The 27,285-nt window shown below is 40.1% G+C and overlaps 1 protein-coding gene and 1 long non-coding RNA gene across 4 annotated transcripts in view; one reads left to right on the top strand and one right to left on the bottom strand.

The window, feature by feature from the left end:
- Positions 1–9,378: 9,378 nt before the first annotated feature.
- Positions 9,379–24,132, top strand: LOC118723944. The gene is made up of 3 exons (XR_004989431.2): positions 9,379–9,389; positions 22,783–23,200; positions 23,398–24,132. It is a non-coding gene; the product is annotated as an uncharacterized LOC118723944 (long non-coding RNA).
- Positions 24,133–25,223: 1,091 nt separating this feature from the next.
- AQR (aquarius intron-binding spliceosomal factor) overlaps positions 25,224–27,285 on the bottom strand; it is an 89,626-nt gene continuing 87,564 nt past the window's right edge. For all 3 annotated transcript variants that reach the window (XM_036446731.2, XM_036446748.2, XM_036446739.1), the window contains 2 exons: positions 26,870–26,983; positions 25,224–25,838 (listed from right to left, as the gene is read on the bottom strand). In XM_036446731.2, the coding sequence (XP_036302624.1) occupies positions 25,509–25,838; positions 26,870–26,983 (444 nt within the window). In that variant the 3' untranslated portion in view covers positions 25,224–25,508. The remainder of the gene's footprint in view (positions 25,839–26,869; positions 26,984–27,285) is intronic.

Genomic DNA, 27,285 nt, shown 5'->3' with positions numbered 1-27,285 from the left:
AACTGCCAGTTTGGGCATGATCCCAAGGAATGGGCCTAAACCAGCAGTCAGACATCCCCCAAGGGGTCCCAGATTGGAAAGGGTGAAGGCTGGGCTGAGGGGACCCTCCCCCCATGCACAAATTTTGTACACCAGGCCTCTAGTTTATATATAAAGCAGTGAGGTCTGAAGTTATGTTATTTTAGCATATGGTATTATTTCTGATATGCAAATTTTGGTAGAGATTTTGGGCAGTTAGTGCTAAAAATTAAAATAAGAAAAGCCACCATCTACATTCTACAATAATAATATTTCCCACTCAGAGTTAGTGTTTTCAAATTGCTCACCCTTCATTTTAATCAGTCTCTTACAGTATTCTATTGTCCTATTATCACTTTATTAAGTCAACACATTAAATTTATATAAAAAAAATAGTGCTCATGATTTCAGCAGCTCAGTACTCAGGCCTTTAATTAGAGGGGAATAAATTAATTTCTAGATAAGAGGTCAAGTGTTTGGTCTTCCAAATGTATTTCTCAGAATGCATGCATTCCAGAATTTTCAGCTAATCTGCACTTAATATTCAATAGCATGAAGAGAAGATATTAGAAAAACATCTCAGTTCATATCTGAGATGAATGCAACAAGAAAATTATTAGCATTGCAGACTGATTTGTAGTGAAATATTAAAGTTATTCTCTTTTTACAGGTAAATGCAGTTCACTAAATAAATTTTGCAATCATTAAATAAATATTGGATATCAGCTATGTGCAAGACACTGTGCTTGCTACTATAAAACAGGCTGACCCAAAGATGGAAGAGTGACTCTCCAAGTTTTAAAATGTATTTTATTTTCTCTACCTATTAATGTTTCTCTTGGAGGCATCCAATCTATCTTATTATGCCATAAAATGGCCACATTTTTGTCCATTTAGCACAACTTCCTTAAAACTTTGAGAAATCAAGTCAACTTTTTTAATAAAGTAAATATTTCTCAAATGTGCTTTTTTCTGGACTTGAGTTATCTGAAAAACATGTTTGAAGTAGTACCCAGTACAGACAATCTGGCAAATAGCAAATGTTGACCTTGTGAATAATTCCCAACTTGTTTAGTAGGTCTGAGCATCTAAGTATCTGATGAAATGTATACTAGGATGCCACTCTTTCCACCAAAAGTCTCAGTTCTCTGTGTGTTCACAGTACTTTCATGATTAGGAAGCTATAGATTATGAAATATACCACTGATTCAATAATAGATATTTTGGGAGGAAAGAAGCCTCTCTAAATATAACACATATTTTTGCTCATAAGCATATATATTTTAATCTCTCTCTCTCTCTCTCTCTCTCTCTCTCTCTCTCTCACACACACACACACACACACACACACACACACACACACACACTGTCTATGTGGGAAAACCTCCAACATCACAGCAAATATATTTCAATTTCACATCCTGATTAACACACACCATTAGTAGAAGCACACTTCTCACATAAGTGATGTAATTTTCACAGTTTGGGTGCCATTTTCCCTTCTTTAAATATTTTAGTGCAGATGAGAATTTTATTGCGACAATATCATGGGAAGTTTAAATTTACGGCAGTCAGGAAATTCCCAAAGTAGATAAAGAACGTCTAAACATCACATGTAGAGTACACACCATGGCTAAGTATAAATAGATCCTAACATTTATTTTTATTGTATTTAGAGGCATCTCAAAATCATATAACAAATGAAACTGGATTCTTCTTATGTTGACTTATATATTTTTAATTATTTAGGGTCAATAATTTTCTAAAATTCAATAAATAAAGAAGTTAGATGTGACATTTTGACAGGGGAAGTTAAACATGGCCCCTAACTAACCTCAGGAGAAAAATATAAGGCAAAAGATAAAAGATAAACAAGAATAGAAGATGGCATGGCCATCTGTCAGCCTCCCAAAGGATATGGTGGTTTTCATGATGGTGTTTTCTGTTCTCTTTTTCATTGTTTTATTGGGCATCATGCTGAGCAGCATTTAGGTATAGGATTGAGGCAGACATTGCTGATAATAGTTAACTGGCTTTAGGTATCACTGGTAGATAACCTGGCTTGTTGACTTTGGACAATGGTCTGATTTAAACCCAAAATAAAAATCTCAAAGCTGCTGACCAGAAGACAGACTTTCTAACATATATGTATGTATTTATGTATATGTGTATGTCCAAATATAAAAATGCAAGGCAAAAGATATTATACACAAAGTAAGTCGTTAAAGAAAGTAAAGACTCCATTTCCAGCAGATAATGTGTCAAGATAATCTTAACCTATCCCATGACAGACAACTAGAAATGCCGGATAATGTAAAGCAGTATTTTTAATCAGTGTATAGAAGTCTCTGTAAGAAAAGGACATCTTCAGATGCTAGAAAAGAAGAGGGAACTGAAAACCCGAAAGGTAAGAATGTCTTCTGATGAAAGGGCTATTCTGGAAAATAGCTGTCCACTGCAGCAACCTAAAGGCTTGAGTAATTTTCCCCCATTATGTTGACTTAAAATTCTATAAGTTTTACCTTAGAGCTACAAACATGTTGTGCCTGTATTTTAAGTGTGTACCATTAAGTTGATGAGCTTATTCAAGGATCATAGTTTCAAGATTTGGTCTCCACAGGATATAATTATTTATAAGACCATCTTCAAGTCCCGAGTCTCTGTTATTTTGTGGACCTGAGCAATCTAGCAGTTGCCTGTTTCTAACATGGACATGACAGGTCTTCCCTTTCTCTGGAGCTGGGAACAGGTCAGCTGCAGTTGGTTTTTCTGGGACAAAGATATTTTTCTGTGTATAAGACACTATTTTTTTCTAAAATCATTAGACTGAAAATCGAGGGGCACCTTATACACAGAAGTCAGCCGAGGAGGGAGCTGCGCAGATACATAGTGGCTTATACCTTGTCAAACAGGTTTCCTTCAATCACAAGCCTTATTGTTAGTGATGTCAGCTGGTGCCATAATTGAAGGTGGAGGTGGAGAGTGTATAGATGCAACAAGGACCAGAGCATTCTGAGCCCATAAAGATGTCAAAAAATAAAAAGATAAATACTGGTAAGCGATTGTCTTACTCTGCAAAATTCAAACTGAATGTAATCAGCTATGCAAAAGAGCATGGAAATAGAGCTGCAGAGAGACAATTTGGACCTCCTCCCACTGAGTGTCTAATCAGACACTGGAGAAAACAGGAAGAACAACTCCTTAAGATGCCAAAAAAGAAAAAGGCCTTAAGAGGAAAACGGCAAAATGGGCAAACTTGGAGCAGAAGCTTAAGACTTGGAGCAGCACCAGAGTGGCTTATGTTGTCAACCAAGCTTATTCAATGTCAGGCAAGAACGTTTGCAAGCAAAATGAACATTGTTGATTTTATAGGAAAGACAAAATGGTGCTTCAAATTCATGAGGAGAGAAGGGTTGGCCATGAGAACACGAACAAAGTTATCTCAGAAAATGCCACCAGTTTATGAAGATGATCTCACATATATAGACAGTGACTCAGAAGACAGCAGGGGTACAACAGAAGTTGAAGAAATTGGTATGTCTGGAACTAATAGTGATGAAGAAGAGAGCAGAGTTGCAACAGAGGCTGAATAAAGTGATATGCTGCATTATAGCATAGTAATGGTAGGTAAACATTACCTGTGGTAATTACTAAATGAAAATGTGTTCTGTTTTATGTTTAAAATATTGATTTATTAATTTTGGGTTGGAAAAGTGGGGCGCATTTTATACATGGGGGTGTCTTATACACGGAAAGTACAGTAGTTTCCTTGTAAAGGTCTCTGATGCATAAGCGAACAATAAATATCATCGTTGTCATGGTCCTTGTCAACATTGTCTCAGGTCTTTTCCCCACTCAGATTATACCTGCTGTCTGTCTTCCTCCCTCAACTTACTGGGGTAGTCCCACCTTAACGGGCTGACCGGCAGACCCTAAACTATGGATGAATGACTACTTTGATACACGTTTCTGTGAAAGAAAAGTTAAGGGGTTAGTTGGCATCAGAAACCAAAAAATCCTTGATTGCCTGCCTTCTTAGGTTTTTATTGTCACAACAGCTTGAACTAAAATTAACCTCTAGATACAATCAGCGGGGTAAAGATCCATGAGAAAACACATACTCCTACAAGGCTGGGTCTAAAAGACTAAACAGATTTTAGCAAAACACGCGGGAGATCGGACTTGTTTGGAAAAGTCAAGGTAGGGGCTGTCGCCTTTGGCAAGGTCCCTCTAGAGCACATGTGTCAAACACAAGGCCCGCGGGCCAAATCCGTCCCACCAGGCCTTGCAATGTGGCCCGCTCCGCGCTGTCATCACTGCACTCCGCTGCGTTTCCATCACAATGACAGTTTATGACTGTTCAGTAAACCATTTGGCCCTCGATTTAGGCTGGATTTTAGATTTTGGCCCCTTCTCTGATTGAGTTCGACACCCCTACTCTAGAGCAGTGTTTCCCAACCTTCTCTCATGATGAGAATCACCTGGTGGAGTTGTTAAAACACAGATTCCCGGATCCCAACTAAGAAGTGCTAAACTAGAATTTTTGAGAACATATAGGTAAAATTGCATACCTAACTTAGTGCTCTGTATATAAAATCTGTCTTAGAGCACTAGTTAAGTATACAATTTTACCTATATGTTCCCAAAAATTCTAGTTTAGCACTTCTTAGTTGGGATCCGGGAATCTGTGTTTTAACAACTCCACCAGGTGATTCTCATCATGAGAGAAGGTTGGGAAACACTGCTCTAGAGGCCCCGACCTTTCAGAGAATCCTCCTTCCACACCTTCCAACCAAGTCCTGTGCTTCCCCACATCTCCCCCCCTTTTTGATTTGCTGGTTGTAGAAGATAGAGGGAGGTGGCAAACTTTCTGCTTTGGAAGGTTGGGGTCTGCGAAGCACGTTCACTGCTTGAGTTCTGATTTTGTAGACTATAAGAAAAACAAAGAGAATTACAATGATGTCTAACTAAGAAGACAGGATGCTTAAAAGTATTAAATCTTGCCTTCTAACAAGGTGTAGAGGACAAGATTATAAAGGGGACGGGATAGGGTGAGGAATGTAGCTACGTGCAGGCCTGGGGTCTGTAGACATCAGCTATTATCAGGTGATGAGAAGATGTTGATGAGATGATATTGACTTCTGGTGGGTCATCTGACTGTGTTACTCATTTTGCTTGCTGGATTCATAGCTGAGTTTATCTCCTTAATTACTTGAAAATAAACTTTAAGAAAAACTTAACCCCCTATTCACATATGAGAAACTTAATATCTTATTTACATAAGTATATGTGTTCTAAGATTTAAAATAATATGATTACTTTTCAGATTAATTTAGGTGCTTTATCAGATTTATTATTTATATACTTATAATTCTTTTCAAGATTTCTATTTATAAACCTACTATGACCTTTATAAATATTCTTATAACTTTTACAATTATTTTTAAGTATTCTTACTCTAATTTCCTTTCTTACTATTATATTCTTTTCTTTATATCTCTTCTTACAATTTTTACTTCCTTAACTGTAGTTCTTTTTTAATTGTACAGACTTTCTGTAACTTATACATACCTGTTGTAATTTACATGTGCCTTCTGTAATTTATATATACCTTCGGTAACTTACACATACTTTCTGTAACTTACACATACCCTTTCAGTTTGTCTACTTTCTTTCCGCTTTATCTCTATATCTTCTATTACAGGAAAACTATAAATTCCTTCTAATTAGTTATGACTAAACGTTAGTTCTACACAGGTTCCTTTATTCCTAGCTTTAGTGCAGTTGGAGTGGTGAGAAGTATGTCTCAGAGTCTATTTCTCCTCTAGTTGGCCTATCGTCCTTGCTCTGCTCACGTTTGTCTAACTGCCTACTATATTCCCCTCAAGGATCTTGGCTCTGAATTATTTCAGGGAAAGGGGATGCGGGTTTATTCTGTAGCTGCTTGGTGCTGAGGTGGGTTGAAGGTTTCTTTCAGAGCCAAGAGATCCTTGTTTTCTGTCAGAGAGACAATGAGGCCTGGGCACAGGAGGAGGTGGCAATAGTGCCTAGAGGTAGTAGTATTCCCTAGGTGTAAGTAGAGCTTGTAATCTGGTGGAGACAAATTGTGTTATAAAATTTAGTATTATTGGGCAAAAGTTAGAACAGTTTCTAATAATTTCCTGTTGAAATAATTTCCCCTAAAATTATCCTTATTTATATTAAAGACTAATTTACTTACTATATTAAGTCTAGTTATAATTTGGTCTGATTGTTTGTATTAACACAATAAGAATAGCAGTCGATTACATAGGCTGTTTAAATAAAAAAAATGCTTTGCTGGAATCTCATGAGAAAGTTTACTCCCAGGACAAAGAAGCCAAGCCACGCAGTTGCTATCAGGCTTCGCCTGCAATACCCACAGAATTGGGGTGCATTCCTTACCTGAGGTCCCTACAGGTGTTTTAAGGTTCTTTCATGCCATCTCTCCAGAAAGCAACCTTTGTTCCTTACCTGGAGACTGCCATGAACCACATGACCAAGCAAAGTACCAGGTTACTTATCCAAGGGGCTTATTGGCTTCAAAGTCAATCTTCATTCCTTAGAGCTTCTGGTGACATCCAGAGTCCTGGCATGTTTCTCTTTCAGACATGACATTCCAATAAAATTTTGGTTAATAAAACTACAATTGGAAACTGTTTTATGTCCTGTTATGAAATGATCAGGTTCTTATTGGATTTATGCCATCAGACACATTGCCATGAGAACAATAACTACTAAAACTATAATTATTTTTAGTTTACTTAGTCCTATAATTAAACTTCTTTTCTCTTGATTTTTCTTGCTTGTATTTTCATAAATGTAGATAATTTATAAAATAACATTAATGACATGAAATCTTGCCCTCTCTGTAAAACACAATATTATAACTTATAACAATTAGTTATAAATGAAAGCATATTAAAATCTATTTAATATGCATATATAAATAGAATATAATTATTATTTCCTTATTTGACAGAGCTTCCCATATACCTTAAGTATAAAATTTTCTTCCATAAAGAGAGAAAGCAAATCTTAAAATCAAACCCTGGGAAGGTAGTCAAATGTATTATATTATTATCATTAAACAGTATTAATGTATTATATTATTATCATTAAACAGTCAAACAGTTGTTTGAAGTAATCAACTTCCTGATTAACATAACGTAATTCTTATTATTTTTAAAAAATATATTTTATTGATTTTTTACAGAGAGTTGAAACATCAATGAGAGAGAATCATCAATCAGCTGCCTCTTGCACACCCCCTGTTGGGGATGTACCCACAACAAAGGTACATGCCCTTGACCGGAATCGAACCGGGGACCTTTCAGTTCGCAAGCTGAAGCTCTATCCACTGAGCCAAACCGGTTTTGGCAACATAGTTATTTTAATAATATATATAAAACCTTTGCTTCAGCCGAAACCGGTTTGGCTCAATGGATAGAGTGTCTGCCTGCGAACTGAAAGGTCCCAGGTTCGATTCCGGTCAAGGGCATGTACATCCCCAGTAGTGGGTGTACAGGAGGCAGTTGATCGATGATTCTCTCTCATCGATGTTTCTAATTCTCTATCCCTCTCTTTTCCTCTCTGTAAAAAATCAATAAAATATATTTAAAAACAACAACAACCAAAAAAACAAAAACAAAAACAAAAAAAAAACACCTTTGCTTCATAGGCAAATACAAGAAAAAGGTGGTTTTTTTTCCTTACTTTCGAAATAGGCTTATTTTTTCTAATGGAAAACATACTCACATTCTTTTTTATTATTATTGATTTTTTTACAGAGAGGAAGAAAGAGGGATAGTTAGAAACATCAATCAGCTGCCTCCGGCACCGCCCCCCACCCCCCCACTGGGGATGTGCCCACAACCAAGGTGCATGCCTTCTACTGGAATTGAACCCGGGACCTTTCAGTCTGAAGGTCTACGCTCTATCCACTGAGCCAAACCGGTTTCGGCCATACTCTCATTCTTAAGAAGCATAACAGATAGTGAATACCTTAGCTAAGAAACAATTCCCTCGGACTTGGAAATCCCAAGAGGGCTCCAATGACTTACTGCGTGATTACTTTCATTTTCTCTTAGTTTTCGAGGGTTCCCTCGAGTTTCATTGCACTCCTGGCTCCTCACACGGGCACCACTTTGCCCGAGCTGACCAGCAGCTCCTGACTGACGAATGAATGATTACTCTGACACACGTTTCTGAGAATGAGAAGCTAAGGGGCTAGCTGACATCAGGAGCCAAAAAAGCCTCGATTGCATGCCTTCTTAGGTTTTTATTGTCACAACAGCTTGAACTAAAATTAATCTCTAGATACAATCAGCAGGGTTAAACACCATGGGAAAACACATGCTTCTACAAGGTTGGGTCTAAAAGACTAAACATAGAGATTTTAGCAAAACACTCAGGGGATCGGAGTTGTTTGGAAAAGTCAAGGTAAGGGCTTCCTTTGGCAAGGTCCCCCTAGAGGCCCCGACCTTTTGGAGAATCCTTCTTCCAGACCTTCCCACCAAGTCCTGGCTTCCCCACACCACCTCACATGCTGTCCGACACTGGTCTGTTAAACCAAGGTATGCAAAAAGCAGAGGATTTGGACAATGCCAGGTCTAAGAAAGAACATTCTTGATCAGATCTTTTTGGACATTTCAAGCCATGCAAATCAGGTCTGGAAGGTACATATTTATTATATTGCTGGTCCGTCCGATGGAAGAGTGGGATATGCAGTAAGGGTGCCCTAAAGTTTTAACCAAATAACTTCTCTGACTAGCGGACCAGGCCATCTGCTCCTTCTTTGTATCCGGTGGCTTCTTAATCTGCTTGAAACAGGAATGTTACTCTGGAACCCACATTTATAAGCCAGTAACTGTAGCATCATGTGGTAACACCACCATTCAGATAGACAATATTAATGGTGATGAACAGTATTAACTGTTATTAACTTAATAAATAGTATTAAACTACTGTTTATTGAGTTCCATTATGTGGCTGCATTTTATTAGTCAATTCCCATTGTCAACATATTTCATCCTTATAACAGCTCTTCTAGAAAGGCATTATTACCCTAATTGTGCAGATGAGAAAACTAATGCAGTGTGGTTTAGGGTCACCCAGTTATCAAGTGGCAGAGCTAGTTCAGCAACTTTTGTTAGCTTCTCCTGACTCCAAACTACTAACCCTCGCTGGGTGTCTGGAGACTGGGAAAAGCAGTGGTAACTAAGCGAGTGTGGCTGAAGCACTGGCAGCACTCCCCCACGACCTCCAGCGTGAACTGTGTGGCCTTGCCCCTCCGGCACTGCATTTCCCATCTGCTCTGCTCTGCTCACTTCCCACATGGTGCTGCCTGGCATGTCGTACTGATGTGCTGGGACCGACCTGCCTCCTTTCCTGGTCATCACTGACCCCTCCAAATAGTCTGCTCAGGACAACCCACCCATCCAATCTAGCTTGAGAATGAGGACATTATCCACACACTATCCATTTCTCAGCCCTGGAAATGTGCTTGGACTTCACTCATGGGCCAGGGATTTTAACCAGGGATATGTGGATGGGCTCCATGGAGTCATGAACTATTAGAATTCCAGGAAAAAACACTCCTAGATAACAGAGAACAAACTGATGGTTGTCAGATGAGATGGGGGTAAGGGGCTGGATGAAAATGGTGAAAGTACAAATAAATAGTTAGAATATAGTCACAGAGATATAAAGTATAGCATAGGGAATATAGTCAATAATATTGACTTTGTATGGGGCCAGGTATGTACTAGATTTATCAGGAGGACCACTTTGTAAGTTATATAAATGTCTAACCACTATGCATACTAATTAAAATGATATTGAATATAAATTGTAATTGAAAAATAAAAATTAAGAAATTGAAAAAAAGAAATTCTAGGAAAACTAACTGAATTGCTAAAGAAAAATTAAGTTTTCATTAGATTCCTGAAGTGTTACCTTAGGTGGCTAGACATTAGGAAGAAAGCAAAGGGAATCAGACACTGAGCCTGCTTGCTCCCTCTCTCCCTCCCTCAGCCCATAACACACTTGCCTCTGCACTCTCAAGTTCTCTCTATAAGCAACCATGCTGGTCTAGGCCACCTGGGGCCCTTGGCCAGCTACAGAGGCTCCAAAGGACTCCATTTTAATATGAAACAGGAACTCTGGACCTGGCCATGGCTTTGGCCTTGATGAAGATGCGGTTGGACTCTTTCCATGACACGATGAGTGAGATGGGACATTGGGAACCCAGGAGGAGCAGCCTTTGGGAATAAACCTTACCACACCACAATCTCCTGTGCTTGGGACCTAGGAATGCTGTTCTCAAAATCCCATGGAAGAACCTGATTTCCTCCCAGCAATGAAAGGGCAATATGACTTTCTTAAAAGGTTCAAAACCATAGAAATGCTTCAAGATTGAAGCCACTAGCTACATGTGGCTATATAAACTACCTAAAATAAAATGTAAGATTCAGTTTCTTAGTCTCACTGGCCACCTTTCCAATGCACCTGTGGACCTTAGCACAGATTGGAGAACATCTCTGTCATTGCAGAGAGCTGTTGGCTAGTGCTGGTATGGAGCATGGGGAGCCACTGAGGACAGTGCACGTAGCAACTACATGCTCAGATGTGTGGCGTGAAAGGAATGGAGGACAGATCTGGGCAGGGAAAGGCCCGAGTCTCTAGGAGGAACTGATCTTTTGCCACAACAATAGGAATAGAGCTGGGGGGTCGCAATTGCAAGAAATGTTTCAGAGCATTTGGGGAAGAAGTGATCTAAAACACAGAGGTAGAAAGAGATGCGAAAGCCAACTCTAAACCTTCTCATTTGAACAGTGAAAAATGCCAACACATTACTTCTGGCCTCCCTTTCCTTCCACTGTCCCTGATTCACCTTAGACACCCTGGCCAGGTCCTGGGTCAGGGCCTTCAAGCTGCCGTTTCCTCTGCCTGAAATATTCTTCCTCTAGTTTTCAAAGGTCTCCTTTCCTCTAATCCTTCAAGTGTTTGCTCAGTGTTTGTGAAACCAGCCAAAGTGACTACATGGGGAGACAGCAAATGCCACCGAAGCAGGTGTGAGGGTGAGGAATCTGATGAGTCATTTTCCGTGTGTGAATCTGTCAACAAAATGCTGGGTCATCACAGATCAGTGACAGTATTCACTGAAGGGCAGCATTTGGAAACCGCTGACTTGCTCTCACTCCAGGTACCAACAGCCCTCAAGTATCCGTATCTTTTCAAATTTTCCCTTAGGAAGTATCCTGATAAACTTATTAATACTGGGTTCTAAAATAGTAATCTGTGCAGTTTGTTAGTCAAACCGACTGCTTTTCATTTTAATGTGGGAAAGGGTCCTAAGCATAGACTGGGTCTCTAATGGTGGCTTTTCATGTACAAATCTGGTGAGGACCCACTTCCATACTCCTCCCCTCACAAGGGGCCTTCTGAGCTTATGGGCTGACTAAAGCAATTTTTGAAAGGCATTCAGCAAAGGGTGGACAGGAAAATTCTTTGTAACTAATTCCCCATTACTCATAAAACTTAAGTGGCTCAAACATTCCCTCCCCTCCCCCTCTGAGCATGTTGGTAATCACTATGTTACTGTATAATGTGAACATTTCCCAATAGAACTAAACTCAGGCCTATAAATATACATGATTAAGGCTTCAAATATAGCACTGCTTTCTTTTCATGGGGGCTATTTCTGTGTGGTGATTGCCTGGCTGATTTGCAATTTTCAAATACAAATGGTTTTTCTCCATAACCAAGGGTACTTGGCAGGGCCTGCACACCCAGGCCCTCTCCGCACAAAAGTCTGTTAAACAGTGTTAAGTGCTCTTCTGAATTATATAAGCAGAGCTGACAACTAGCAGCTCCGGATTCTGCAGAGATGAAATAGTGTCTGTTGGGTTCTCTTCTGCTGCTAGAGGAATACGGACTCTTGGAATAAACAATGAAATGATCATGAGCACATAGCCCTGTGGTATTCTAAATTAAATGCACCATGGCAGAAATTAGGAATTAATGCCAATGGAAATTTCTCTAACACTGGATTCATAAGGAACTAAAGTATCCTATATAATAAAGAGGTTAATATGCAAATTAACCCTCATGCCCTCACACAAGATGGCCACCCCCATGTGGTCAAAGATGGTGAGAACACACTTTCATAAGATGGCCAGCAGGGGAGGGTAGTTGTGGGCAATCAGGCCAGCAGGGAAAGGCAGTTGGGGGTGAGCAAGCCAGCAGAGGAGGGCAGTTAGGGGCAACCAGGCTGGCAGGAGTGGGCAGTTAGGAATGACCAGGCCTGCAGGGGAGGTCAGTTAGGGTTGATCGGACTGGCAGGAGAGGGCAGTTGGGGGAAACCAGGCCTGCAGAGCAGGGCAGTTGGGATGACCGGGCCAGGAGGGGAGGGTAGTTGGGGACAACCGGGCCTGCAGGAATGGGCAGTTAGGGGAGACCAGGTTGGCAGGGGAAGGCAGTTGGGGGAAACCTGGCGAGCAGGAGAGGGAGTTGGGAGTTACCAGGCCAACAGGGGAGGGCAGTTGGGGGCAATAGGGCTGGCAGGGAAGCAATCAGGTGTCAATCAAGCTGGCAGAGGAGTGGTTAGGGGGTGATCAGGTTGGCAGGCAGGTGAGCAGTTGGGAGCCAGCAATCCCAGATTGTGACAGGGATGTCTGACTGCCAGCTTAGGCCTAATGGATCTATGGATTGGGCCTAAACCAGCCATCCAACATCCCCTGAGGGGTCCCAGATTGAAGAGGATGAAGGCTGGGCTGAGGGATACCCCCTCCCCCCTTCCCATGCACGAATTTCATGCACTGGGCCTCTAGTGTTTAAATAAGAATGATATCAATAAATTCATAACCATGGTGATTGAATGAAAGAAGTGGCTGAAGCAAACTCATTCCATGACTCTCAATCTAATAGAGAGAAAAGTATACTTATGACTTATGATCTCAGTATCACAAAACAACTTTTCCAATAGCATCATAGACCATACAATCTATCTTTGAGCCAGACCTTTGTACACAAACATAACAAAATGTTTATATTTTGAAGCAGCTTAGAGAATGATGGACTTTGGAGTCAAAGTTCAAATTCCAGTTCTTACTTATAAATTTTGTACAAATAAGGCTTAGAGAAATTTTCTCATCTGTACAATGGGGGCTTTACAGTACTATCTAAGTTTCAGGGTTATTGAGAAGATTAAATGAAACAAAGCATGAAAAAAGAAGAAGAAGAAGAAGAAGAAGAAGAAGAAGAAGAAGAAGAAGAAGAAGAAGAAGGAGAAGGAGAAGAAGAAAAAGAAGGAGAAGAAGAAGAAGAAGGAGAAGAAGAAAGAAAAAGGCCCAGTACCTGGCATATACTAAATACCCAGTAAACATTTGTTAATATTTTGTCCAAAAAAGCAAACTAGGAAACAACTCTAGTTTGTGATAGTAGAGTTAATTGGGAGGCTGAACCAGTTAATGTATAATGGAAATTAAAAGTGCAAGTCTTGATAAATCATATCTTTCCCCTTATTGTACATTACACTCTTTTAAAACTATTCTTAACCTGTTCTGACTTTGCTTAAAAATCAAATGGTTTTCTGATAGAGTATCACAACAAGTCACAGAAAACACTATACTTAATGGTGAAATATTGAAAGCTTTGTTCTTAAGATTGGAAAAATACAAAAATACTTAATGTGACTGCCTCTTTTCAACATTGTGCTGGAGGCTCTCAATAGGTCAATAAAGCAGAAAATGGACATAAAGACATATAGATTAAAAAAGTAATAAAAAGTATAAAGATTGAAGAGGAAGAAATAAAACTACTATTACTCACAGATGATGTAATTATGCATGTAGAAAATCCAAAAGTATCTACAAACTATAAGTGAATTCAAGATTGCTATATACAAACATACAAAAATATATTGCATTTCTATATCCCAGTAACAAATAATTACTAAATGTAATTAAAGTATTATTTATCATAGCATAAAAAGATTGAATACCTAAGAATAAATTTAACAAAAGATAGCCAAGATTTTATTGAAATTAAAAAGACCTAAGTAAATGAAGAGATATATTCCTAGATTGTAAAGATGGCAATTTTCGTAAAATTGATCTATAAAGTCAATACAATTCAAATAAAAATCCCAGAAAGTTAAAATTTTTTTGTAGAATTGACAGGATGATTCTAAAATTTGTACAAAGACTAAGAAGAGCCAATATCTTGAAGAATATAGCTAAAAGATTACACAACCAGGTTATCAAGATTTATTATAAAGTTATAGTAATTAAAACAGTGAAATGTTGGTGCAAGAATAGAAAAATATCCCAATGAAACAATTCCAGAAACATACCCCACACATATACTTGATTTATGATGAGATGACACTACTGGGAAGTGATGGTCTTCTAGTCCTAGCTAGTTTGGCTCAGTGGGTACAGTGTCAGCCTGCAAACTGAAGGGTCCCGGGTTGGGTTCAGTTCCAGTCAAGGACACATGCCTGGTTTGCATGCTCATTTCCCAGTAGGTAGTGTGCAAGAGACCTTTGATCAATGATTCTTTCTCATCATTGATGCTTCTATCTCTCTTTCCCTCTCCCTTCCTCTCTGAAATCAATAAAAAAATATATATGTTTTTTAAAAAGGATGATCTTCTAATAGTGCTGTTAATCTTGGTCCCTACTTCACATTACATAGAAATATATATTTAAGGAAACACACAAAAAATATATTTTGTATGATCCCACTTACATAAAATTCAATATTCATATTCATGACAGAAAAGAGGGATCTTTCTTATGGCAGGGAATGGTCAGTAGGGGCCCAACAGGAAACTTCTGGAGATCTGGCGATGTTGTATTTCTTGATTTGGGTGATAATTATATGACTGTATTCACTTTATAAAAATTGATTGAGTTGTTCACTTGTGTTCTTTTCTGTATGTTTAATATACTTCAGTAAAAAATTAACCAACAGAAAAAAGTGGTCACACATGGTTGACATCGGAACCAAAAGTTTGTATATTTCACACACAAAAAACTCTCTTTCTTCTAGTGCCATTTTGTTCATGCAGTATATTATCAAATGTATCTCTCAGGATCCCTAAGTGCCTACTGAGATGTAGTACCTCCTGCTCATTCAAGGTCCTGCTAATTCAGAAACTCCTCTTAGCTGATACTATAAATCTAAGAGCACCAAGTAAGAGTACTTTGCATTCATTTGACCTGCATCCAACACTTCAAGATAGCCAGGTCACAGGCAGGTAATTCCTATCATTCTTTTTGGTTTGCTTTTGTTTTTGTTAATTCTCACCAGAGGATATTTTTCCATTGATTTTTAGGGAGAGTAGAAGAGAGAGAGACAGACAGAGAGAAACATTGATGTGAGAGAAACATATCGATTGGTTGCCTTCTGCATGAGCCCTGATCAAGTCAGGGCTAGGGAGGAGCCTGCAATCAAAGTACATGCCCTTGACCAGAATCAAACCCATTACCCTTTGACCTGCAGACCAGCACTCTATCCACTGAACCAAACCGGCTAGGGCTATAATTGTTAATTGCAGAAAAGAACAAATAAGTTCACTTCCCATGCTCAATATTAATATTATTATGGCAATTTAAGAAAACCACCTAATCAATTTAAGTATCAATGCCAGCTGATAGTCATGACTTTTCATCAAAGCTAGGACTATATTTCTGCAGAGATTCATTCTCTGCTTGCTCAGATGAGCCCACCATTTATTTAATGAGGTCAACTAGATCAAAAAGTGCAATCAATGATAGCCTCTAAAAAACATATACCAATTGATTATTTTCCATTGTTTTTTAAAAAAATGTATTTTATTGATTTTTCACAGAGGGGAAGGGAGAAGGCTAGAGTTAGAAACATCGATGAGAGAGAAATATTGATCAGCTGCCTCCTGTGCACTCCCTACTGGGTATATGCCTGCAACCTCATGCCCTTGACCAGAATCAAACCTAGGACCCTTCAGTCCTCAGGCCAATGCTCTATCCACTGAGCCAAACCGGTTAGGGATACTTTCGGTTGTTTTAAAAGTAGATTTTACTCCCAAGAACATTAACTCAATGTTCATTTTACTGATAGCTCTCAAACGTGCTAATGCTAGAAATGTGATAAGTAATTAAATTGGGTGTCTGAACCAGTTGGATGTATAATAATTTAAAGTGCATGTCTTGGTAAATCCTACCTTTCCCCTTATTGTATATTAGATTCTTTACAAACTATTGTTAGTTGACCTTTTCTTAAAAATCAAATGGCTTTAGGATAATTAACTAGCATTTTGGAGACATAGATGAAGTACTATTTACTAGAGACCCTTCCCATTACATTCCTCAAATCTTTTTCAAACCAAAAGCAAGTATTAATTTGGCTTTCACCCCTAAGTCTAAACACTGTAAACACTGAAGCATACTTTCCAGAGACCTCTTATTTCCTGTTCCAATTTTGGCAAGGTAGTCTTCTCTCTGGTATTCTAACCTTGGGAGGAATTCTTGGGTAGAATCATGTGCACAGTTAAGAATTGCTCTTTATACTTTGTCTCAAGTAAATAAGTTTAAAGAACAGCAATGGTAAGGGATTTGCCTGAAAAGCAGATGGTGGGGTCTAGTTCTAGTTCAATCAACTGTGGTGTCCTAGGCAAACCATCCATGCCTCAGTGTTCTCATCTATGAATCAGTGGGGCCATTTCTGGCATTGTCTCCTGTCAAACACACAGGAGGTGCTTGGTAGTCTATGATTGTACAAGACTTAGGTAATTACAAAGACACCTTCCAACTTTTCATCATATTTAACTCAGTTCACTTCTGTGGAAAGTAGTCAACCATCAAAATAAAATGCAAATTATCCAGGTCTTCTATTCCACCACTATTCTTGGGACAGAATGGGAAAAGAAGAAACCAGTACTGGAAGGTGCTGCTAGGAAGGGGGGCAATGAAAATACAGTGATATAATAAGCACCTTTATTTGTAAAGAACTAAATTAAAAACCAGAAGGATCCCTGCCCCCAAATGGCCAAATGGACCATGAACTAAAGAAGAAAAAGGTAGTATTTTATATGATCAGTTCCTAACCAGAACTCTTGACTTTTTGAAAAATGTCAATAAAAGCTCAAAAGAGCTTAATATAACTCGGGGCATCTCCCAAGAAATGGCTACCATTGATTCTTTTACTCAGACTTACTGCAAGAAGAAATGTGTATGCAATAATGTAAGACAAAGATGAAAACGGGAGGATCGTGAAGATAGTCATGTCTGGAGATCAACCCAGAGAATTCAACATCTCATATGAGGCAACTTTTGGGGTTAACACAGCCTCATAAAGGGAAATTTTCTTCATTTCTTTAATACTTGCCCTAATTTTTTCTATTTCTGGCCCATCCCTATTGGCATTCCTTTCCCTTTTGAAACTTAAACTTTTCAAAGGAAACAAACATTTAAATCTTCATGGTAAGAAAAGAAGAGCCTAATGTGAAACGCTTAACTCTAAAATTAAAAGTAAAACAAAGAATGCTCAGTGACCTTTTTGTTGGAGACTCATATGAAGGAATGTCATGGTACATTGATCAAACTTTTATTCATTTGCATTTTTGGAATGTTGCTATTAATACCACATGACACTCAACAAATCAATACAATATGACATTCTGTACAAATCACCTCTAGTTTCTTCTTCAGCTGTGTTACTTCAGGCCCTGGTTACTTAAAAAAAATGTTTTGTTTTTTTTTTTAAGGTGAGGAAAAACTTTCTCTCTACCTTAATGTCCGTGGCTGGGGCCTGTGAATTAGACTCACAAAAGATAGATTAACAGGAGAAAGAGCATACATACTTGTAAATGACTGAACTAGAAATCAGAAGGAGAAAAACAAAAACAAACAAAAAGTCAAGTTTATAAAAGCAAATTTAATTGATATTTTAAATTTTACTTCCACGGGGGCTACACAGAAAAGTGAAAAGTCAAAAGAAGCAGTAAGACTTGGAAGCTTATGTACAGTTTTGACAAAGGGTGATAAATTGTGAAGTAAATAGGCAAACGAAAAAGGGCTTGAGTTTCCAGAGGGGTGAGTTGCAGAAGAGTAAATATATGGGAAAATGGATGGAAAATTAGGATTAGCTTAGGTAAGGTGTTCTTTAATGTAGGCTCATCTCAGTGTCATCTTTTCCAGTATAAAGACCAAAGGAGAGGGGACACCTTTACAAAGGAAAATCTATGCCCTGCTTTGGGGCAGAAGCAGCCCAGAGTTCTTCCTGCATCTATTGCTTCTCAATTGCCTTCAACTCAAAATAATCTTTATGCCAAAGTGGCATATTTTAGGATGGCAAATTATGACCCCTTAATATTCTAAGAAGCAATCAGAGTTCAATTGCTTCTTTAAAAGTATTAGTTTCCAACTTGGGTTCTGTGGAGCTAGCTCCCTAAGGTGTCTTATTATTATTATTATTATTATTTAGTTCTATGGTCAAATCAGTTTGAGAAATGCTGAGTTAAACATGATTTCTTTTTCTAGCAGAAATTCTCAGAACTTTTAGTTAACTAGAAATACACTGTGATTCGACAAAAGGGAAACTTATTTGATCATGGAGCATGTTTTTCAGAGTATACTTCAAGACTAGTGTTTCCTGTAATATTAGATAGTGAGAAGTAGTGGGATCAGCCACGTTTGTATGTAAGTGCAAAAGTTTATGTGGCCACTGAAATAAATATAAGCCAAAAGGGAGAGAGCAGCTGAATGAAGCTGCTAACTGTTGGTCATCAGTAGCCATGCTGCCTTTGAATCATGCTCTGGGACTGAGCTCCGTTTGGTTCCTAGCAAGAAAAACTAAAGCATCGAAAACTTCTGGGTCCCACTAAATTGAACCCCTTTCTCGGGCATGAAAGAGCACCAAGGGATGAAGGAAAATGGCCTCATGTGCGCATCTCCATCCATGGCTCAGTACTGTGCCAGTTGTATTATTCTTAAACATCTATTAACATGATTGCTTCATAATTACAAAGGCTAACTGCCAAGCATTTTTCATGGGAAGCAAGGTAATGCTTGTCTTTAATTGCTCTATGGCTGAGGCACAAAGGTTAGCATTAAAATTTTTTTTAAATATTATTTTAATTGAAGAAACACCTGTAAAAATACCATTTGAGGGACTTCAAGATAAAAAAAAAAAGAAAAAGCATATTCAAGGCACAAAACTAAATAACTGCAACAATATAAGGATTTGGGGGTAGGGAGTACAGGATTCAGGACAATGGAAGTCATCAGTATATCTGATGCTATTGTACATGGCAGCCCTGCCTTCCCTCCCATCACGCTGTGCTGCCAGAAGTCTAGTTCCACGGAGACCACCCTCCATGCCATACCAGACTAACTCAGGTTTCCAATCAGGGGGCATGATTCTTGATCCTCAAAAGTCAATTCCACCCACGTCCCTTCTTCATCCTGCTCCATGCACCCTGGATGGCGCAGAGCTAAGGATCCAGTCAGAGGATTAGTTGCAAATACTACACTATCCCAAAGCTTCGGAAAAAAGGGGAGAGCAACTAATATTTACTGAGCACCTAGACGCCAGATGTTTTCATGAACATCACCTCATTAACAAACATTTTCCTTATTTTGTACAAAAAAACAAAAAACAAAAACAAAACAAAACAAAACTGGGGCTTAGACTGGTTATAAAACCAGTCCAAGGTCAACCCAAATCCTGATGAGTAAATTAGGTTAAAATTTGAGCCAGGTCTGAGTGAGTCCAAGGTCTGTTTTATAATATCATGCTGTCTCCTTATCATAAAACACTTCATTTTATATGAGAGCACAAATGGCCCACAGGATCTAGCAAAAACATTTCAACTTTTATCATCACTTCTAGAGACCCGATAATGTTTAGATCTTGTCATTCATTTGCCCAAACTAATGGAGCTATTTATTTTCAACTCTGGTAACATTCTTAACACAGCATTTTTCAGGGGGGGAAAAAAAATCTAAATTTTTGAATTGCTTCATTTCATGCTCATTCTCTTTGCATTCATCTTTTTGGCTTTTAAAAATAGAGTCCAAAATCATTGCGTATTCAGATATGAAACACAGGAAGAGCAATGGGAACACTAATGTGAAGTGGTCTCCAGGCGAAGAGTACCTGTGTCTGTAGTTACTCTAAACAGAAAACTCTCAGATTTATAAATGAACCAAATACTATCCTAGACTTATAGACTCATATTCTACCCCTCCACAGTTACTACCCTGGCTAAGACCATTTGCTTCAGCTTCATTATTTAAAACTAGAGGCCCAGTGCACAAAATTTGTGCATGGTGTGTGTGTGTGTGTGTGTGTGTGTGTGTGTGTGTGTGTGTCCCTCAGCCTGCTCCCTTTCCAATCTGTACTGTCAAGGGATATCCAACTGCTGATCGGACCTAAACAGGTAGTCAGACATCCCTCTAACAATCCAGGACTGTTGGCTCCCAAGTGCTCGCCTGCCTGCCTTCCTGATTGCCCCTGCTTCTGCCTGCCAGCCTGATCACCCCCTAACCACTCTCCTGCCAGCCTGATCAATGCCTAACTGTTCCCCTGCCAGCTCAATCATCCCCAAATGCCTTCCCCTGACAGCCCAGTCACCCCCAAATGCTCTCCCCTCCATATTCCCTCTTTATTAGATAGGGTTTTCTTCTTTAACATATTGGACAGTGTACCTGCCATGGTCTTCACAAACCAGTAAAAATGTAAACCCAAGCTAAAAGTGTCATAAAATAAACTTAAACAGGAATTTCATGAGACCTTGGAAAGGTGATATGATGTGATTGTTGATCTTCCTTTTCCCCTTCTTTCTTTTTCTTGATGTTTCATCTTTTATCCTTTCTTTTTTCATTTTATTCCTTTTCTGTCCTCTCTTTCTCTTAACTTTTCCGTTGGTAGAATTATCAGTACTCGAATCTGTCTTGCTTCCAGAAGACAAAGAAGAGGGAAACACAGTCATCTGAAGAAAAAAATGATCTATGTTGGGATCAGTGGTGTTTTTGGTTTTGCTTTTTTCCTGGTTTGTCATTTCTTCCAACCCTGGGATCTTCAGGACTTGTGCATGGGCACTTCTTATTCATGTCTATAAAACCTCCCTGCCTTGGAGGAAACTAGGGCAAAAGGCCTTCCTGGGTGGGCTCAAGCCCTGCCCAAGGTGCTGAGGAACCAGGGTGGGGAGCACCCACCACCGCCCTTGCAGAGCCAACCTCTGGCAGAGCAACCTCTGGACCTGGGGGTACTCTCCAGTAATGTAACTGCAATGTCCAGGTCTGCCTTCAGAAATTAGTTGTAAGTTACTTCCGATGTCAAACCCTACCTCAAACATTTCCATTGTGGTTTCTAAAGATTTTAAACAAAATCCATTTACCTCCCTAACCTGGTCAGAAGTTTCTACCCAACAGGAGAGGTTTGTTGGGCAGCATCGCCCAGATATCACCACCCATCTCCAATCACTTGGCTGGTATCAAGGGAACTTCCAAGACTCTAGTATGTGGGGGGATCACTCCATGAGGGTGCAGCCTGACACCCCAGACTGCCTTTGGGAGGAATAGTTCTGGGGGGGAGCGCCTGCCTCCCAGGCCTACACCCCCAACTGTAGATGGGAGCTGATCGCTGCAGGGTGGGGAGGGTGTATAGGCAGCCAGGATCACACCAGCTGAGCACAGCTATCTCCCAGGCCAACAGGCTAGGCCACTCGCTGCCTGCTCTCAGCAGCAGCCTTCCCTGGGACTGGGGGACTCCAGAGGGCCTGAAAGGACTGGGCACTGCCACCTTGTGCCTATGGGCGCCGCCATTTTTGTTGCAGAGTGATGGTTAATTTGCATATTACTCTTTTATTAGTTTGCATAAGAGTTGCTCTCTTAAGTTCCTTAAAAATTCTATAGTTAACTGCAACTCATTGGCCTTTCCAGAGATAAAACAATCTAAAATAATTCAAATCCCACCACCATAATCCTTTTTAAAATTTCTTTGACAAATGCAAAGGACACACCCACCTTCCAGTTAAATTTCTCCTTTTGAGTCCAACAGGAAATCAAGAAGCAAAGAAAAAGATATGGTGATCTAGCTAGACCGTGATTTATAGCGTTTGAAAAACAATTTGCTTAATGAGAAAGTAGCATAAAAGTTTGCTTATCTTGGTCACAGGTATTAAAATTCATATCCCTAAAGGGTAGAGAGAAAAATTCTTTTCCAGTAATGAAAATTCTATCTAATAGAGGGAATATGCAAATGGACCATCACAGTATTACCGTTAAGATGGCTGCGCCCATCCTGGAGGCTGAGTCCCTGTAATGAGCCTTAAGGAGCAATCAGCAGCGACCTGAGGCTGTGTGGCACTGGGCTGGGGCAGAGCACCTAAGGCTGTGCCCCCCCCCCCCCCCGCCCCAGCACCAGGCTGGGGGACCTCAGACCACACCCCACCACACACACACACACACACACACACACACACACACACACACACACACACGCAAGGCTTGACAGGGGATCTCAGGCCACGCCCCCTACCCTGGTGCTGGGCTGCAGGACCTGAGGCTATATCCCTTGCCCAGTGGAGCTTGACAGGGAACTCAAGGCGTGCCCGCTGCCCCAGCCCAGGATGAGGAGCCACAGGACGCACACCCTGCCCTGGGCCGGGAGACCTGAGCCTGCACCTTTCACCCAGTGGGGCTTGACGGGTGGAACCAGCCAAGTCTGGATCTAGCCCAAATCACGTGAGACCCAGACCTGGTTCTCTTGGTAGATAACCAGCCACAAAGAGATCTTAAGGTAAAATGTGCTCCAGTTCTGGGAAAGAGATGCAGACCTTGCTACTTGAGTGTGGTTTGCAATCCGTAGTATCAGTGTCTATTGAAGGCGTGTTAGAAACGCAGGCATTAGGGTCTACCCCAGACCTATTAAATTTGAATCCGCATTTCCACCAAGTCCCCAGGTGACTCATAAGCACTTTGGAGTTTGAGAAGCACTGTACCAAGATTACAGGGCTGTCCTCACATGAATGAGAGGTAGAAGGGTGATCTCGAAGGTAGAATTACCGGAGAGTGACTATAATTTCCCGACAAGGACTTATGTTTATAAGGTCCCTGTATGAGTGGCCAGAAAAAGTGAATATTTGTATATGTGGAGGGAGAAATTGCCCACTAGTTCTCTTCCACATTTAAAAAATTTTTTTTTAAATTTATTTTTTACAGAGAGGAAGTTAGAGGGATAGAGAGCCAGAAACATCAATGAGAGAGAAACATCGACCAGCTGCCTCCTGCACAACCCCACCAGTACATGCCCTTGACCGGAATCAAACCTGGGATCCTTCAGTCTGCTGGCCGATGCTCTCTCCACCTAGCCAAACCAGTTTCGGCTCTCCCACATTTTGACACCTGCTAGAGTGGCTAAAGGAGGCATTTCTCCCAAAGTATCTCCTCTACTACATGTACTTTAACCTTGACCATGTCCAAAGAACCTTTGATGAAATAAATAGGAACTGCACACTGGCCATTGAAATGCTTCTGATTCTCCATGTTGAAGAAATGATCACTTCATTAGGAAATTAAACCCAGGAAGTCAGGCCAGGGAAGGGTGCTTTTGAGTGACTAGTGTTTGCTCAGCTCTATCAGGGGGTGGCAGATGTGATTCACTCTCACAAGTGTCTCGTGCCCCAGAATTCTTGTGTAAATGTGGGCAAGGAAGGGAAATGGAAGTGGTGGCTGATGAGGGGTGTGAAATGATGAGGAAACTGCCCTAAGAAGGTAGGTTGTCTGCTATCAGGAAAGGATTGAGCCAGGTAGCCAGTTACATGTTGTCTCCAAGTATAAGAATACAAAAGCAGGTGTTTCAGGAATCTGTGTGAGGACTAGCACCCGCAAAATTACTTTTATTGTGAACATATAGTATCAGGTGAATATATAGTACCAGGCTAAGCAAGAGGGAAGGAGCTTTATGGTATTACTAGAAGCCTGGTGCCCAAATTCATGCATGGGTGGGGTCCACTTAGGGCCAATTGGGCTGGACTGACCCTGTAGGGGCTGTGGGTGGTTGGTGGGCCGGACTGCCCACAATCATGGGGGAGGGTTGATTGGGGAGGGGGGAATGGAGGAGGGGCTGCAGGCGATTGGCTGGCCCCGCCCCCTGGTCGAACTCCAATTGAACTCTCAGTTGAGGGGACAATTTGCATATTAGCTTTTTATTATATAGAACTAGTTACCTGGTGCACGAAATTTGTACACATTAAAAGGGAATTAATTAGAGGAAATATTTTAATATTGCTATTTGCCCTTTCTCTATAATAGAAGTGTCAGAGATGAAAGAAATTAGTAACATGTATATGACAATCTCCTGTCAGAGTCTGGGGTGTGCCACAGGAACCAGAGTCAAGTCCTCGCCCACCTACATGTGCCTTGAAATCTACCAAGAGAACTAAGCCAGGCAGGAAACGCAGAACCTCGGCGTGCCCTGTGAGCTCCATCCTGCACACAGGGGCTCAGCATGCTGCTTTCACTGTCCAGACTCTGGGCCACATTCCTGCTTAGCTAAATGCCAACCCTGGCTCAGCCTCCCAAGCCTCATCTGATGCCCCTCTGCCAGCAACTCAAATATCTGGAGCACCTGCTCTAGGATACATCCCTGGGCCCTCACCTGAGGTTTTCATTCAGGGAATGGCCCCAAGAAGAAACACTTTAGGCCAGTGGTCGGCAAACTCATTAGTCAACAGAGTCAAATATCAACAAGTACAACGATTGAAATTTTTTCTGAGAGCCAAATTTTTTAAACTTAAACTTCTTCTAACACCACTTCTTCAAAATAGACTTGCCCAGGCTGTAGTATTTTGTGGAAGAGCCACACTCAAGGGGCCAAAGAGCAGTGTGTGTCTCACGAGCCACAGTTTGCTGACCACGGCTCTAGGTAATTCTGATCTGTTAACAAATTTTTGGGAAAGATATACACATAACCTCTTTGATGGATTTGAGAAACTTGTATGCAATGGTTGTTAATGCCTTTACATCAAGGAAGAAAGGTTAAAAACAAAACAAGTTGAGCATCTGGTACTATGATAGAATTATTTTTTCCCCAATCTCAACATTTGCTTAGGGGCATTTATGATTATTTCCAGTGCATTCTGTCTTTTTCTTTTTTATAGAAGTTCACTAAAAATGTAAAATATATCCTATATAGCCTATAGAAAATTATTTTAATGTAGGTATGATTAAAGATACACTCAGTTAATGAGAAAAATATCAAAGGAATGACATTTGCCCTTCTGACTGAACTGAAATGGAGTTGTTCATATACATACAATTTTTAAAAAATATATCCAAGAACGAACACTGATTACCAGTAACAAAAATAAGGACTGAACATTATTACCTTTAAAATGGCAGAAGCAGATACAAAATACAAAAAGTAACTTTACTTTGACTTTACAAGTGAAATGTCCTCCCTAAGAAAGGCTGGCATTGGCTATTTGGTCTCTGGGGCAGATGTGGCATCTTGCTGGGTGCCAGCCTCCGTGGGCACAGCGTCGGAGCCTGCTGCAGCGGCAGTGACTTCGGAAACAGCGGAGGTGACTTCTGGACTGGAACCAGTGCCTGCCCGACCAAAGGTGGCCTCAGTCTGACCGGGGATGGCCTCAGGCTGAGAGGCTACCAGTTCGTGACTGACGCTGGCATCTGTTACACAGGGCATGTCAGCCTGAGGAGGCATGCCCTCTTCTTCTGTTTCCATTTCTGTTTCCTGACTTTGAACTTCCTCACCTTCTTCTACCATAGCAGGTGGTAACTGCAAAAAAGTCTAATAAAAAAATGAAGAAGAAGAAAAGGAAAATATCACCATGAATGAACTCAAGTAAATAGAATTGGCTTATAAAGTTAAGCTCTCACATTAACATTATTATCTTCCTAATAAATACTGTCCACTTTTAAGAGTTCTCCAGAATAATGCTGGCCATTTCATGTTACAGATTAAACAACTCTGATGACAATGGCCTACATTTTGCTGAATATGCCAATACGGATATCACAAATGATCAAAATACATATTACATCTCTCTAGAGAGGAAAATAATATGAAAACCTATTAGATTTTTTAGTAAAGGAAATTCCTGTCACACTTCTGAAAAAAACAGTAGCTAATTAAGACTGACCGACACACCAAGTCGAGAAGGACCAACTTTGATCAAGGAGCTCTGTGAGGGGCAGGGAGAAACCAAGCCCTGGGGCAGCGCCATGGCAGGGAGGGGGAGGGTACGAGACTCTGTCCCACCCAAACACTGGAGCAGCTCTAGAGGCTGAGCCTGGCTGCTGGAACTGGTGGGAAAGGGATTAGTGGAAAGTGAGAGGGCTTCCTCAGCGGCATGAGAGGACACTCTGGGGCTAATAAACACGTTCATTATCTTGACTGTGACGATGGTTTCGCAAGTACAGACGTCAGAATACGTGTGTCAGGATATCAAATTGTATACTTTAAATAAGTGGATTTTGTTGCATGCTAAATTATATCTACATAAAGATGTTTTGAAAGTATGGATATTACATGAATACTAACAATTTGTTTTGGTTTAGTTGGTTTTCTACAAAGAATCAAGTAAAGATTTATTCTGAGGTGAAGGGAATACAGTCTATAACATTGTGATAATCCTGCACAGTGACAGATGATTCCTAAATTAGTGGGGTGATCACACTGTAAAGTATAAAAATGCCAAATCACTATATTGTACATCTGAAACTAATATAACTAATATGATATTATAACACTTAAATTGTTTTTTAAATGATATATTCTGTAACAGATATAAATTAAGAGTTAGTGCTGAGAAAACTCACCTGATGATAGTGATGGGTGGTCTGTATCAGGTGCATGTACATGTTGTACACAAAGTTTGCCATTTGAGGCATATTCTTTATTACCTGTACTTCATGAGATGGTCTCTCCCCATTCTAGAAAAGGCAAAAAGGAAGTTAAATATAGTGAAAAACACTAAAAGCTAGCATTCCAATAGGAGCCCATCTCTCTGTTTTATGTGTAAGCACTATAGGGTTTAGGGGACATAAAGATGTAAGTGTGCGAATACAATAAAGAAGGAACCAGACTGATTCAACTAAAATGTAGAAAATGTAGAGATTAGGAGGGAGCTAAGAGTCACTAGCTTTTAATACAATTTCAGGCTGGTAAGTTCAATATGAGTTTTGGTCCACTAAAGAAAAAGAAATAGCAATCATTTGGAGAAAAAAATCACCAT

This window comes from Pipistrellus kuhlii, unplaced genomic scaffold (genome assembly GCF_014108245.1).
Source record: "Pipistrellus kuhlii isolate mPipKuh1 unplaced genomic scaffold, mPipKuh1.p scaffold_m20_p_1, whole genome shotgun sequence".
Taxonomy (NCBI): Eukaryota; Metazoa; Chordata; class Mammalia; order Chiroptera; family Vespertilionidae; genus Pipistrellus; species Pipistrellus kuhlii.
This window is presented reverse-complemented; position numbering and strand designations above follow the sequence as displayed.